This window comes from Bufo gargarizans, chromosome 4, assembly GCF_014858855.1.
Source record: "Bufo gargarizans isolate SCDJY-AF-19 chromosome 4, ASM1485885v1, whole genome shotgun sequence".
NCBI classification, from domain to species: domain Eukaryota; kingdom Metazoa; phylum Chordata; class Amphibia; order Anura; family Bufonidae; genus Bufo; species Bufo gargarizans.
Window position 1 is genome coordinate 392,792,979 of NC_058083.1, and position 15,699 is coordinate 392,808,677.

The 15,699-nt window shown below is 41.4% G+C and overlaps 1 protein-coding gene across 2 annotated transcripts in view; it reads left to right on the forward strand.

Moving 5' to 3' along the window:
* The first annotated feature begins 11,384 nt into the window (after positions 1-11,384).
* The window catches only part of TTC27 (tetratricopeptide repeat domain 27), a 370,180-nt gene continuing 365,865 nt past the window's right edge, over positions 11,385-15,699 (forward strand). The window contains exons 1-3 of one of the 2 annotated variants that reach the window (XM_044290186.1): positions 12,008-12,026; positions 12,709-12,811; positions 13,491-13,668. In XM_044290186.1, the coding sequence (XP_044146121.1) occupies positions 13,584-13,668 (85 nt within the window). In that variant the 5' untranslated portion in view covers positions 12,008-12,026; positions 12,709-12,811; positions 13,491-13,583. Of the gene's footprint in view, positions 12,027-12,708; positions 12,812-13,490; positions 13,669-15,699 lie in introns of both variants that reach the window. The other variant, XM_044290184.1, reaches the window with a different exon arrangement.

The following is a 15,699-nucleotide window of genomic DNA, read 5'->3' on the forward strand; positions in this document are numbered from 1 at the left end:
AGGATTAGGATAAAGTATATACCTATGGCTTTATCGGACCATAGTGCAATGGTAATGGAATTGGATCTGAATAAAAATAATACCTTGCCGTTGTTTAAGTTTAACCCCCATTGGCTATTATTAATCTCAGATAAAGAGAGTATAATGGAAGAGTTAAAACTTTTTTTCATGGAAAATAATGGTTCTGCCGGTAGACTTGTGGTTTGGGACACTTCTAAGGGGATTACTGTTCAAAAAAGTAAACTATTGGAAAAAAAATACTAGAGAGAACGGGAAGGTATTGGAAAAAAAACTACAAGAGGCTGGAATGGTATGTATGAGATACCCTACCGTACTTAATAAGAGAGTTTGGGAGGAAGAACAAGAAAAGTTGAGGTTATATCAATTAGAAAAAAGTAGGAAAGAATTGCTCCTTCAGGGGATTAAGTTGGCCTCGGAGGGTGAAAAGGTCGGTAAAATATTAGCAAATATAGTGAGAAATCAAAAAGGGAAATCATGGATCGGCGAGATTAAAAATAAAAAACGGGAAAATTACTCACCGTACCTGAAGATATTAAAAAAGTGTTTGGGGACTATTTCCAAGAGCTATATAAGTCCAGGGTACAATACTCAAAACAAGAGTTCGATTCCTATTTAGATAAGATTGCTTTTAATAGGATATCTGAGGTCCAAAAATAATTTTTGGAAAAAGAAATAACGGTGGCAGATATAAATTTAGCTCTGGGTAAGGTTAAACTTGAGAAACACCAGGTGGAGATGGGCTCCCCTTTGAAATATATAAAACCTTCTCACAGGTATTAGTTCCAGAATTAAAAATAACACTGGACGAGGCTCGAAAATTAGGTGACTTACAGAGTTCTATGAAGGAAGCAATTATTACACTAATCTTAAAAAAGGGGAAGGAACAAACAGACCCCGGCTCATATAGGCCTATATCCCTTTTGAATACGGATGCGAAAATTTGGGCAAAAGTATTAGCAGATAGGCTCTCTAGGGTTATTAAAGAAATAATAAATAAAGATCAGACAGGTTTTATACCGGGTAGAACAATATACTCTAATATAAGAAGGCTATTCCTTAACATTGAAGCTAATAGATCAGATGCAGGGGAAAAAGCGATACTCTCATTGGATGCCCAAAAGGCATTTGATTGCATTGAATGGGAGTATCTATGGGCAGTATTAAGGAGATTTGGCATAGGGGAAGGATTTATAGGGTGGATTCAGTTAATTTATCGTAACCCTAGGGCTAGAGTGGTTGTGGATGGGAGCCTATCCCCCCCCCGTTTGCCCTATCACGTGGCACAAGGCAGGGATGCCCTCTCTCCCCATTGTTATTTGCAATTGCAATTGAACCCTTGGCAAATATAATAAGAAACGATATGGAGATTAAAAGTTTTACATATGTGGGTGGAGAAGAAAAATTGTTGATGTATGCAGATGATATTTTACTTTTTTTGCAAAATACTGGGGAACAGTTTAACAAAGTAGTAGAGATAATAGATAAGTTTGGGTTTTTTTCCGGTCTAAACATTAATTGGGGTAAATCACACATGTTATTATTAGGAGAGGGGCAATTACAGAGAGACACACGGGTGCACGTTTTAAAAAGACACGAAAATTTCAAATATCTCGGTATACAAATCTCCGGAAACATAGAAGAATATGAAAAATTAAATGTTCTCCCCTTAATAAAAGAATTAAGAACTAAAATACACATATGGAAAAGATTACCATTGTCAATGCAGGGCAGGGTAAATTTAATAAAAATGGTCTTTCTCCCAAAGATACTTTATGTACTGCAAAATGCCCCAGTAAGAATACCACAAAATATTTTTAAACTATTTGATAGACTAATGGGGGACTTTATTTGGAAGGGTGCGATTCCTCGGATAAAGAAGGAAGTCCTTCAGCTCCCAGTGCAAGAAGGAGGACTAGCGCTTCCCAATCTATTTTTTTACTACTTAATAACACAATACGGGAATATAAAGGATAGTTTAGATAGTCAGATGGGTAGACAAGAATTAAATAGATGGGGATGGAAAGAAGAATTTAATCACTTAGAGGTGTTGGAGTCAGGTTTTTTTGGGAAAAAAAATACTAGTAATAGGATATTTAATTTGCTAGAATACGTATGGGGGGAAATTAAGAAGATATTGGAGATTAAAGGGTTTTTGAAGTATACACCGATATGGAAAAAATCTTAATTTAAAGGAATTGGAAACAATAAGAGATTATATAGATTGGGAAAAAAAAGGAGTGAAATATCTAGAACAGATTTTCGAGGGAGATAAGCTGAAGGACTTTAATATAATGGTGTCGGAATTTGGGATCCCCCATAGTGACATGTATAAATATTTCCAGCTCAGGAATGCATTGCGGATAGTGGTACAGGAGGATAGGTACCGAAGGGAAACATCAGATATGTTGGACAAGTTTATTGTAGCAGGGGAAGGAGGTGGAATAACTGCAAAGAGATAAAGGATCTTGATGGAGGAAAAAAGAAAAACAATTACAATGCTTGCCGTGAAGAAATGGGAGAAAGATCTAGATTCCTTTACAGAGGAAAAATGGAGAGATGCCCTTAGAAATTATGCGACAATTTCGGATAGGGGTTCGCATAAGATCTCACAATTCTTTATAATACATAGATTACATCGATCTCCATGGATGCTAAAAAGAATGGGGGTAAGACCAACAGATAAATGTCCAAAATGTTGGGAGGAGAGAGCTGATTTGATGCACTGCTTTTGGAGGTGTCCCAAGCTTCATAGATATTGGACAGAAATTATGGAAACTGTGTTTTTGTTATTGAAGGTCCGATTGCCAAATGACCCAGTAATTTGTATTTTAGGGGCAACTGAACATTTGAAATTAAATAAAAATATACGATTGGTTTTGAACAAAGTATTATTTCAGGCTAGAATCCTTATACTTAGGAAATGGATAAAGGTAGATCCACCGACGGTGGGACAGTGGAGGAAAACAATAGATAATTTAATTAAAGAAGAACGTGGGACGAAGAATTATACCAAAAAGTCATCAAATCTCGACCAGGTCTGGAAAAATTGGGTACTTTAGTTTTTACTTTTATTTTTTTTTCTCTCTCTACGCCTGGGGGTGGGAGGGAAATGGGAGGGCGGGTGATGGGAGGTGGTTGGGAAAGGGGAGAAAGAAAGAAAAAGATGAACAGTAATTATCATCTGTCAATAATTTTTTCACGTATTGTTGGGGTAATGTTTTTCTAAAAAAAAAAAAAAAAAAAAAAAAAAAAAAAACATCAACCTATAAGACAGAGTTCATACTTATGAAGGACAGATTTGTCAAATTTAAGTATACTTTCTTAGAATTTTAATCAAGTTTTAGTTTAATAAAATGAATGTTAAAATATTTAATAATAAAAATGTAATGTTGCGTAAGACAGGAGAGAATCGGCCAGTCTTCTGTTTATTCAACGACGTGGTGTTGTGATGGAGAAAGCATTTCAACAATTAAATTACTCTCCACCTGGAGCCGAATCCTGTCAAGATTGATGCAAGTGCGGTATTGGCTGCTCATCCAGCAAGATAATTCTTGGGGAACCTGCTTGCCAGGCTTAGGCCTCTACTAGCGACAGACAATGAGAAGAAGACAAAGCTTCAAGATTGCTTGGAGCCCGTAAGAGTTGCGAATTTAATTAAGATTCAAACCAACCAGGGCCCAGTCACTTCGTCAGAGGTTCCCAGTCATCATGGAATGGAAAGGAGGGATTCCTTATTATATTTAATAATAAAATGTTTAATAAATATTATAATAAAAATTAAATTTTTCCTATCACAGGAGGAGGAGGACATCCTGTGGTGCAAGGAGATGGAGATGGTCTTCGGATTCCCACACAGATGTCTCAGAAATGAACCGCGGCTCCCAAAAGCAGCTCCTGGGAAGATCATGGAGCGTCTCGATCATCCGTTATCTATTCGCCCCACTTTACTTTGGACGTGTGTAGAACTCGTATGGGCCCCCAATGCTGCAGATTGATCATGGAGACACAGAATTTTATAATATATATGGCATCAATTTCATAATAAAATGTTTAATAAATGTAATAATAACTTTACATTTTTTTCTTAGGAGAGAATCGGCCAGTCTTCAGTTTATTCAACGATGTGGAGGGTGTTGCGATGGAGAAAGCATTCCAAAAAAACTATTCCTCTACACCTTGAGCCGAATCCTGTCAAGATTGATGCAAGTGCGGTATTGGCTGCTCATCCAGCAAGATACTTCTGGGGGAACCTGCCTGCCATTCTTAGGCCTCTAAAAGCGACAGACAATGAGAAGAAGACAAAGCTTTTTCTTTTCTGTACATTGAATGAATAATTTGTATTGCCTGTACTCCACTGGCCTGCAGTAAAATTGATATCTAAAGATCGCCTAATATACCTCCAGCCACATAATCACTTGATGCTTTCTATCCGGTGAATGCCTAATGTTTGGGACCTGTAATCCCATTGCTTAAAATAAAAAAATTCTAGGCTCCAGCAGAGCACATTTTTGAGAGTTTCAATTTAAGACGCATAAAAAGGGCCTCTGATTAAAATACATATTTTTTTTTGTGGGAATTTTTGCCATTGAACCCCCTCTGGTATGTCACTGTCCATGTTGTGGGACGATTTGTCCACTTCTTGTAATTATTTGGTGGCTGCAAATATGAGCTGAAGGTTTTTCTGGTTTGGCTGCCATTAAAGTGAATGGGGCCCGCTGCGAACTTGCGGTTCGCGAACATTTGATCGCGTTCGCGAACCGTCCCAGCCGATGTTCGTCCATCATTACCAAGGAAAGGTTTTCTTCTGGTGACTCTTCCTTAAAGGCCATATTTGTGTCGGCAAACAGTAGAACAATGTATAAAAAAGGTCAAAGGTTTGAGCAGCTCTCACCTGCCGAGGATTCCACTGTGTAGCACGGAACAACTCCTTCACCCGAATCAGGAGAAATACGAAGTATGAAGAAAAAAGGGGATTTTGTCCAGCTTGTAGTTGTGGTAATCCAAAGGCTTTTATTCAATAATCACGTAAGTATAAAATCCAGGTACAAGAAAGCAGGTCTACATGTTTCGGGCACAATTCAATTTTAGCCCTTACTCATGACGAAGCCTTTGGATTACCACAACTACAAGCTGGACAAAATCCCCTTTTTTCTTCAGTAGAACAATGTACAACTCCAGAGTCTGCTAAATCTTCATGTAGGTCTTTTGCAGTCAAGTGGGGGTTCTGATTAGCCTTTTTAGCAAATCTAATCTCAGAAAATTTTCTTGGTCTTCCAGATCTTCTCTTGACCTCCACTGTTCCTGCTAACCGCCATTTCTCAATTACATTTTGAAATGAGGAAATGGGAACCAGAAAATGCTTTGCTTTCTTCTTATAGCCTTCTCCTGCTTTGTGGCCTTAATTTTAATTTTCAGTTTGGCATGTTGGGCATCTGCTTAAAAGCCCATGGCTGCTGTTTGAGGACACGATTAGAGGAATCTGGTATTTATAAAGCTTTGAAATTTGCATTACCTGACCTTTCCCAACGATGATTGTGAACAAGCCTTAAAGGGACACTGTCGCCTAGATTTCACTTACTGACCTATTAACATCACCCCATCAGTCTCTACGATTTATAGTAAAATATACTAGTATTACTGCCCTGTGTCTTGTAATTGGTCTATAAAAATCGCTTTTATTAATATTCTAATTACCTCAATAAGGAGCCCAAGGGGCTGTCCCTCCGGCCATTGGAGCCCAGCACTGCCCCACTGCTAATTTATTCACTGCTCATTGCCGACATAATGTGTTTGTTGTGACCGAAATCTCGCGCATGCACCGTGGATATTCATGCCAGCGCCCGCGCGGTGTCGTGGCATCGGCCTCACAGAACAAAGTGCGCATGCGCCAGCTTTGATCGACCTGGAATTGCGCGAGATTTCAGGCGCAACAAACACATTACGTCGGTGATGAGCAGTGAATAAATTAGCAGTGGGGCGGTATAACACGCTGCCTGCAGATTACTTCACATTTCCATGGTGCCAGGTTCCCTTTAACCTCTTATGGACACAGGGCGTACGTGTACGCCCTGCTGTCCTGGTACTTAAGGACACAGGGCGTACTTGTATTTCCGATCGGAACTGGGTGCCTGATGAAATCAATCAGCAGGCACCCTGGGTCAATGCCGAGGGGGGTCCTGTGAACCCCCGTATCGGCGATCGCTGCAAACCGCAGGTCAATTCAGACCTGCGGTTTTCAGCGATTTCGGATGTTTCTGATCCCCTCGGTCCATGACCAACCGCCCACCCTCCCTCGCATTTTCAGGATGGCCGAGCTTGTAAAGCAGAGTATCAGCACATTGCTGACACTCTGCTTGAAACGGCTGACATGATCACACAGATGTCAGCCATTTAACCCCTTCCCTGCCACTTCCGAAAGCGCTGCAAACCACATGTCTGAATTGACCTGCGGTTTGCAGCGATCGCCCATACGGCATTGACCCAGGGTGACATTAAGTACCAGGACATCAGGGCGCTGTATGGAAGAGGGATGCTGTGCCTTTTCAGCCCCCGATTCTTGACGGGATCATGGGGGGGCCCCCCACATCACCCGCTGCTCTGTTGAGGCAGTGGGTGATGGTTACCATGGCAACCGGACGCCCTCACAAGCTTCCAGCTTTCCATGGTGCTGATCAGACCCACTGGATCTTCAAGAACAAAAAAAAAACATTTATCACTGATTAAAAATTTTAAAAATAAAATTCCTTACACATGTTTGATATCACCGCGTCCGTAACGACCTGATCTATAAAACGGTCATGTTACTTTCCCCGCACGGTGAACACCATACATATTTTTTTTAAATAAAAACTATGATGAAATTTAAATTTTGCACACCTTCCTTCCCAAAAAAGGTAATAAAAGTGATCAAAAAATTCGTATGTACACCAAAATAGTACCAGTCACCTTATCCCCCCAAAAATGGCTCTCAGACTAAAACATGATTTTTTTGTTTCATATTAGGTATCGCCGCGTCCGTAATAACCTGCTCTATAAAAATACCACATCACCTCAAACCTGAGATGAACACCGAAAAAAAAAAAGGTCAAAAGCCATTTTTTTGTTTCCAAAATAATATTATTGTGTAAATCTTTAAAAAATAAAAAAAGTATATATATTAGATATCGCCACGTCTGTAACGACCAGCTCTATAAAAATATCATATGACATAACCCCTCAGGTGAACACTGTTGAAAATGTAATAAAAACTGTGCTAAAAAAACATTTGTTTTGCCACCTTACATCACTAAAAGTGCAAGTGCAACACCAAGCGCTCAAAAAGGCGTATTCCCCCCACAATGGGGCCAATCTAACAGTCACCTCATCCCGCAAAAAATGATACCCTACATAAGACAATCGCCCAAAAAATAAAAAAAACTATGGCTCTCAGACTATGGAGACACAAACTTTTTTTTTTGTTTAAAAAAATATTATTTTGTAAAACCTAAATAAACAAAAAGGTATACATATTAAGTATTGCCACGTCCGTAAGAACCTGCTCTATAAAAATACAACATGACCTAACCGCTCAGATGAACACTGTAAAAAAAAAAAAAAAACGATGTCAAAAAAGCTATTTTTTTGTTACCTTACATCACAAAAAGTGTAATAGCAAGCGACCAATAAGTCATATGCACCCTGAAATAGTGCCAAACAGTCATTTCATCCCTCAAAAATGATACCCAATCACCTAAAAACTGAAAAAACTATGGCTCTCAGACTATGGAGACACTAAAACATGATTTTTTTTGTTTCAAAAATGATATTATTGTGTAAAACCTAAATTTAAAAAAAAGGTATACATATTAGGTATCGCCACGTCCAGAAGAACCTGCTCTATAAAAATAGCACATGATCTAACCTGTCAGATGAACGTTGTAAATAATAAAAACGGTGCCAAAAGAGCTATTTTTTTGGGGCAAATTTTCCATTTTAATCCATTTTTTCCAGTAACAAAGCAAGGGTTAACAGCCAAACAAAACTCTATATTTATTGCCCTGATTCTGTAGTTTACAGAAATGCCCCGTATATGGTGGTAAACTGCTGTATGGCCACACGGCAGGAATGCCATATGGTTTTTGTAAGGCAGTTTTTGCTGGACTGTTTTTTGACGCCATGTCCCATTTGAAGCCCCCCCCCCTGTAGAAACTCCAAACAGTGACCCCATTTAAGAAACTACACCCCTTAAAGGGAGTCTGTCACCTCCATATGGCCATATACAGCGCTTACATGGCTCTGTAGCACATCTATACAGGATTGTAACGGTACCTTTGTTCTTTTCTTTAGACTTGCACCAGCAGGAAAAACTAAGTTTAATTCATATGCAAATGAGCACTCGCAAGTGCCCAGGGGCGGCGTTCAGTGTGTAGGTGCCCAGGCTGCCCTGCCTTCTTTTCACTTTACTCCTCCCCAGCCTCTGCCTTTGCCCGCCCTCCAAGTCTCTTTCCTCATCGATAGGGCAGAGGCTGGGGAGGAGTAAAGTGAAAAGAAGGCAGAGCAGCCTGGGCACCTACACACTGAACGCCGCCCCTGGGCACTTGCGACTGCTCATTTGCATATGAATTAAACTTCGTTTTTCCTGCTGGTGCAAGTCTAAAGAAAAGAACAAAGGTACCGTTACAATCCTGTATAGGTGTGCTACAGAGCCATGTAAGCGCTGTATATGCCATATGGAGGTGACAGACTCCCTTTAAGGTATTCAAAACTGATTTTACAAACTTTGTTAACCCTTCAAGTGTTCCACAAGAGTTAATGGCAAATGGAGATGAAATTTCTGAATTTCTATTTTTTGTTACTTTGCCTCACAAAAAGTGTAATATAGAGCAACCAAAAATCATATGTACCCTAAAATAGTACCAACAAAACTGCCACCTTATCCCGTAGTTTCCAAAATGGGGTCACTTTTATCGAATTTCTACTCTAGGGGTGCATCAGGGGGCTTCAAATGGGACATGGGGTCTAAAATCCAATCCAGCAAAATCTGCCTTCAAAAAAACCAAATGGCGTTCCTTTCCTTCTGCGCCCTGCCGTGTGCCCGTACAGCAGTTTACGACAACATATGGGGTGTTTCTGTAAACTGCAGAATCAGAGTATTAAATGTTGAGTTTTGTTTGGCTGTTAACCCTTGCTTTGTTAGTGAAAAAAATATAAAAAATTTAAATGGAAAATCTTCCAAAAAAGTTAAATTCTTAAATTTTATTTTTATTTCATTTCCCATTAAATCTTATGGAACGCCTAAAGGGTTAATAAAGCTTGTAAAATCAGTTTTGAATACCTTGAGGGGTGTAGTTTCTTAGATGTGGTCACTTTTATGGAATTTCTACTTTAGGGGTGCATCAAGGGTTCTTCAAATGGGACATGGTGTAAAAAAAAAAAAAAAAAAGGGCCATCAAAATCTGCCTTCCAGAAACCATATGGCGTTCCTTTCCTTCTGCTCCCTGCTGTTTGGTCATACAGCAGTTTACGACCCCATATGGGGTGTTTCTATAAACTACAGAATCAGGGCAATAAATATTGAGTTTTGTTGGCTGTTAACCCTTACTTTGTTACTGGAAAAAATTGAAAATTTGCCCAAAAATTTAAATTATGACATTTTATCTCCATTTGCCAATAACTTTTGTGGAACACCTAGAGTTTGTAAAATCCGTTCTGAATACCTTGGAGTAGTGTAGTTTCCAAAATGGGGTCATTTTTGGGTGGTTTCTATAATGTAAGCCTCACAAAGTGACTTCAGACCTGAACTGGTCCTTAAAAAGTTAGTTTTGGAACATTTCAGAAAAATTTCAAGAGTTGCTTCTAAACTTCTATGCCTTGTATCTAGGGATCGACCGATTATTGGTTTTACCGATATTATCGGCTGATATTCAGGATTTTGAACGTTATCGGTATCTATTTTGCCGATATACCGATAACGTATGGGGAACAAGGATCGTGTGATCCGTGCTCCCTCAGCAGCACAGGGGAGAAGGAAGCAGGGTCTCCCCCCCCCCCTGTGCCGCTGCTGCCACCAATGAGAGGAGGGAGGACAAGAGGAGGGGCTGTGGCCACTGCGCCACCAATGAAGATAACTCTCTCATTCATTCATATACAGGAGGCGGGAGCTGGCTGCAAAATCACATAGCCGTATTCCGACCTCCATGACAAGTAGCTGCGATCCGTGGCAGTTAACCCCTCAGGTTGCGCCCCCCCCCCCCCAGTATTAAAACATTGGTGGCGTAATGCGCCCCCCACCACCCAAGCCCAGTATTAAAAACATTGGTGGCCCAGTGGGACACTGGTGACCTCTCCCCCCAACCCCAGTATTAAAGACATTGGTGGCACAGTGCGCCCCCCCACCCAAGCCCCCCAGTATTAATCATTGGTGGCAGTGGCCACAGGGTCCCCTCTCCCCTCAGTGGCAGTTCTGATCGGAGCCCCAGCAGTGTAATCCTGGGGCTCCGATCGGTTACCATGGCAGCCAGGACGCTACTGAAGCCCTGGCTGCCATAGTCAGCTACCTGCTGTTGTGTGCACAGGGCAGCTGGGAGAGTGTGAAGTCCTATTCACCCTTATAGAGATCTAACAGGGTGAATAGGGCAAGGGTTCTAGTCCCTAAGGGGGCTAAAAGTAGTAAAAAAATAAAAATAAAATAATAATAAATAAATAAAAATAAAAACACACCAAAATATTAAGAATAAATGAAAAAAGAAAGATTTACAAAAAAAACTACACAGCAGATTTGTGTAGGAATTTTTTTTTCTTCAAAAATGAAAATTCACAGAATATCGGTAGAAATTATCGGCTATCGGCCTAAAAGTTCCCAGAATATCGGTATCGGCTCTAAAAAAAAATCAATATCGGTCAATCCCTACTTGTAACGTCCCCAAAAAATAAAATGGCATTCCCAAAATGATCCAAACATAAAGTAAACATATGGGGAATGTAAAGTAATAACTATTTTTGGAAGTATTACCATGTATTATAGAAGTAGAGAATTTTTTTCTTAAATCTGTTATTTTGTTTTATAAATAAAAATGTTTTGGTTTTTTTACTCCATTTTAGTGTCATGAAGTAAAATATGTGACGAAAAAAACAAACAATCTCAGAACGGCCTGGATAAGTCAAAGCGTTTTAAAGTTATCACCACATAAAGTGACACTGGTCAGATTTGGAAAAAATGGCCTAGGCAAAAAGGTGAAAATGAGCCTGGTCCATAAGGGGTTAAGCTAGATAAAAAAAAATAAAGAAGTTCTTGATCTAACCGCACATATCACTGGAGTGGTTGTGGGGGGACTTACCTACAGTACCAACATTGGGGCTCATGACCGTATGTATTTGCAGTCCGCCAAAAATATGGATGATGTCCGCGTGACAATGTAACAATGCCTGTGCTTGTCTGCAAAACAGACAAGAATAGGACATGTTCTATCTTCTTTGCAGGGACACGGAGCGGTTGGACGGATGTGGACAACACACGGTGTGCTTTCCTCATTTTTGGAGGACCTATTGAAATTAATGGGTCTGCACCCTATCTGCAAAACAAAAAACACGGAAATGACTCGGAAACAAAATACGTTGGTGTCCACGAGCCCATAGTCACAGCGCTGACCACTTAGGACACAGGGACCCCCCCTGACCCAAACCGACTGCATTGTCAGCTGCTTTATATACAGAGGTCTATTGCACTGTAGTCTCATCACCATGAGGCGGTCCATGAGATGCAGCTGACAACCGGATGGAACCGGTTCCCTTCACCAGAGCTTGTATAGTGGACGGCTGACGCTGTACTGAGTCATTTAGCGTCCTTTTGGAGGAGTAGTTGTTCAGTAACTACACATCCCATCTTCCACGCGGTACGCAGGAGTACTCTGTCAAAAGAGTACACATCCGCAGCGCGTCCTCTCCTCGGGTCACGTGACCGCTCCCAGCGTGCTCCGCGGCAGTGTCATGGCGGCGCGCTGAAGGAGGAAAGCAGCACATGTGTACAGGTGAGAGCGGCTGCCCTGTCAGGTGTAGGAGCTGTGTCAGCGCGGCCTGTCAGCTCTGTCCAGTCTCTGATGCCGGACCTAATAACCCTGGCGTGGGCAGCAGGAACTGAACGTGTCTTACAGGCTGCGTGAACACATCTCTCTGGATCCCCAGCTGATCGTACTGAGTCCTCCCCTTGGTCCTGGATACTGGTCCCAGGAGTCTTGTTTGGGAGTGTAAGAAATGCTGAAGTTCAGTCCCTTTCCTGATATATGAGGCAGGGGTGATGCCAGCCTATACCATAGGTCCAGTGACCCGTCTGGTGGTAGCATGCCCTTCCTCAGATAAAGATGACTAAACAATAACTCTGCATTACATTAAGGCTACTTTCACACTCGCTTTTGGTGCGGATCCGTCTTGCATCTGCAAGGACAGATCCACACCAATAATGCAAACGCTTGTATCCGTTCAGAATGGATCGGTTTGCGTTATTCAGTTATTCAGGTTTGCTAAGTCAAAACGTATTGCAGCTCTGATTGTGCCTAGGCCATAGGACCAATGAATGTAACCTCGCTGGCCTAGGGAAAGGATCCCGCTGATCGGCGGAGGTCCCATTTGTTGGACCCCCACGATCGGATACTGATGACCTTTGCATAGGATTACTATTGGCTTGGTCAGACCTAGCGTACATTGTTTCCATAGGGAGGGAAGTCTTCAGCTCAGGCTGTGTTGGGGGAGAAAAAAAAAGGTGCGAAAGCGCAGCACGTTACGCTTTTCCGGCCCACAGAGTCCATTAAAAATAAATGTACGGTAAACGTATTAATTCTTTTTTATTTTTTACAATGAAATTCTGCTGACGTCTGAGGCATTCGTTTAACATATACACTTTTTGTATACATTAAAGGGGTTTTTAGGGATTTTAATATTGATGACCTATCCTCAGGATCATCGGGGATCTGACACCTGGCGCCCCCACTGTTCAGCTGGTTGAAGAGAAGGCGCGCGCTGTTCAAGCTCTGCCGCCTCTCCATTGTTTACCTGCTTGCTGTAGACATCACAGTGGTGAGCCGGTGTAATTACAAGCCGTCCCATTCACTTAGATGGGACGTCTCCTTCTTATTTAAGTGTCCTGGAATGAGCCGTCCCATAGAAGTGAATAGGATGGCTTTTTGTAATTGCACCGGCTCACAAGCAGGTAAACAATGAAGAAAAGGCAGCGCTCAAATGGCGGGCGCCTTCTCTTCAACCAGCTATTCAGCGGGGGTGCCAGGTATTGGATTCCCACAGATCTGATATTGATGACCAATTCTGAGGTTAGTTCATCAATATTAAAATCCCAGAAAATCCCTTTAAGACATAAACGTGATGTGAAACCAGCCAGACGTTGTCTTGTGTAAACTGTGGTCTGTGAAAGCGCAGCAGCTTCAGGACGCTTTATTTCCATGATTCTGTTATGTACATGAATCCAGTTATATGTGTTGCAGGCATCTGAGAATTCCCATCGAGACGTCATCAACACTTCTACTGCCCCCATCGGAAGTCTTCGCACCTGTGTCGTTCTTCACTCTTCTTTCTGAATGTCGACTGATCTGGAACTAGATGTGCTCAGGGGCTTTCAACCCTCACGACAAAATCATCCATATGAGACGGAAGGAAATGCCGGTAAGAAATATAGCAAAACGGCTCTAATTGGTAAAAGTCAGAAAAGGAGACTCGCCAGAAGAGGAAAAACCGGGATGAGTTGAAAGAAGTGAATTGATATCTTGCATTTCCATATGTTCCCCCGCCTTGCGAATATACAGTCGGATTCACTCTTGCAGCTGTTCAGCTTTTTTTTGCACACCACAAATCTGTACCTAAGATATAAGGGGAGAACACAGTGCAGACATCTCTGAGCATTCAGTATAAAAACACATGGCATTCTGATTCCTAGCTTTCACCTTTCATTGGTTTCTTGCAGGGCATAGTCAGCATGTCTTCATGTCAGAGACAGCCAAACGGCCATACAGAAGGCAGAGATGGTTTATTACCATCCCTGTACAGGGTTTAGCAAGCAGCCATTACCGTTCCTTCTCCAGTCACAACGATCATGTGATTGTGGGAAGCTGCAGGAGTTGAGATCAACTCTGTAGTGTTCCTCCAGAGTCTGCATTTTCCATTCAACTGAGCAGCCATGGTCACAGGGGAAATCGGCAATGGAAAAAAAAATTGCTGAGGTCCTTTTCTCAAATATGTTTGATGGGCTTGATTTTATTTTTTTATTTTATTTTTTTATGGACTGGCAGGTATATTTAGTAGTAGGACTTGCCATTCCCTCCCCACTCCAGTCCATTTTCCTCTAGGAAAGGGAAAAAGGGAAAATAATAGCATTTTTAATACAGAATACATAGTACAATAGGGCTGGAGGGGTTAATAAAAAATAATAAACTCACCTCATCCACTTGTTTGCACAGCCAGGCTTGTCTTCTTTCTTATTCTTTGATGACCTGGGAGGAAAAGGACCTTTGGTGACATCACTGCGCTCATCACATGGTCTGTCACATGGTCCATCACCATGTTGATGGACCATGTGATGAGTGCAGTGACTTCACCAAAGGTCATTTTCCTCCCAGGTCATCAAGGAAGAAGAAAGAAGACAAGCCGGGCTGCGCGAACAAGTGGATGAGGTCAGTTTGATTTTCTTTTTTTTTTAACCCCTCCATCCCTAATTTACCTAGCATTCTGTATTAAGAATGCTATTATAATAATAATAATAATGATCGGGTCCCATTCATGCAGCCCCATTCACTTCTATGGGGCCTGCGTTGCATGAAAAACACACAATATAGAGCATGCTGCGATTTTCACACAACGCACAAGTGATGCGTGAAAATCACCGCTCATGTGCACAGCCCCATAGAATTGAATGGGTCCGTATTCAGTGCGGGTGCAATGCGTTCACCTCGCGCATTGCATCTACGCGGAAAACTTGCCCGTGTTAAAGGGGCCTTGGAAGCCTCTGCCTGATGTCATTGCCAACCCTGTCCACACGTGCTCATCCTGACAAATAATTATGTGTTTGTATATATTTGGGGGGAACAGTATGTACAGTAAATAAATGAAAAAAATAAAGCAAAGTTAAAAAAAATAAACACTGCTAGCCCAAACCACAAGGACCCAAAACATTATGTCCCATATACAACTACCGTAATGAAAAAGGGGACACAATTTAATGAGGTTATCTGACGAAATAAAAAAATCAATAATCAAGCCCTTGATTATTGTAAAATAAAAAAAAATAATACTATCCTTTTTTTGGGCTTTGTTCTCTCTGCCACCTGTACGGTTCTCTTTCTGCTGCAGGTCACTGAGGACAGTAATTGGCTGCAGCAGTCACATGCCATACACCTGCACGTCACCATTGCAGTCTTTGAACAAGCAGAAGAAGAAGGATCGGAATTGGAGTATAGCATACTTTTTTATTTTATAATAATTGGGGGTAGAGTTGCATCGGGTATTGAAGTATCGATACCCACTCAATACTTTTAGACCCAGATCAATACAATACTGGGTTTTACTATTTAATGATACTAGCGCGTGCCATGTTCTCTTCAGCAGCACAGTGGAGAAGTCCCTCCCCACTGTGCCACTGCCACCAATGGAGGAGGAGGGGAGGGGCTGTGGCCACCGTGCCACCAATGAATGTAATTACCA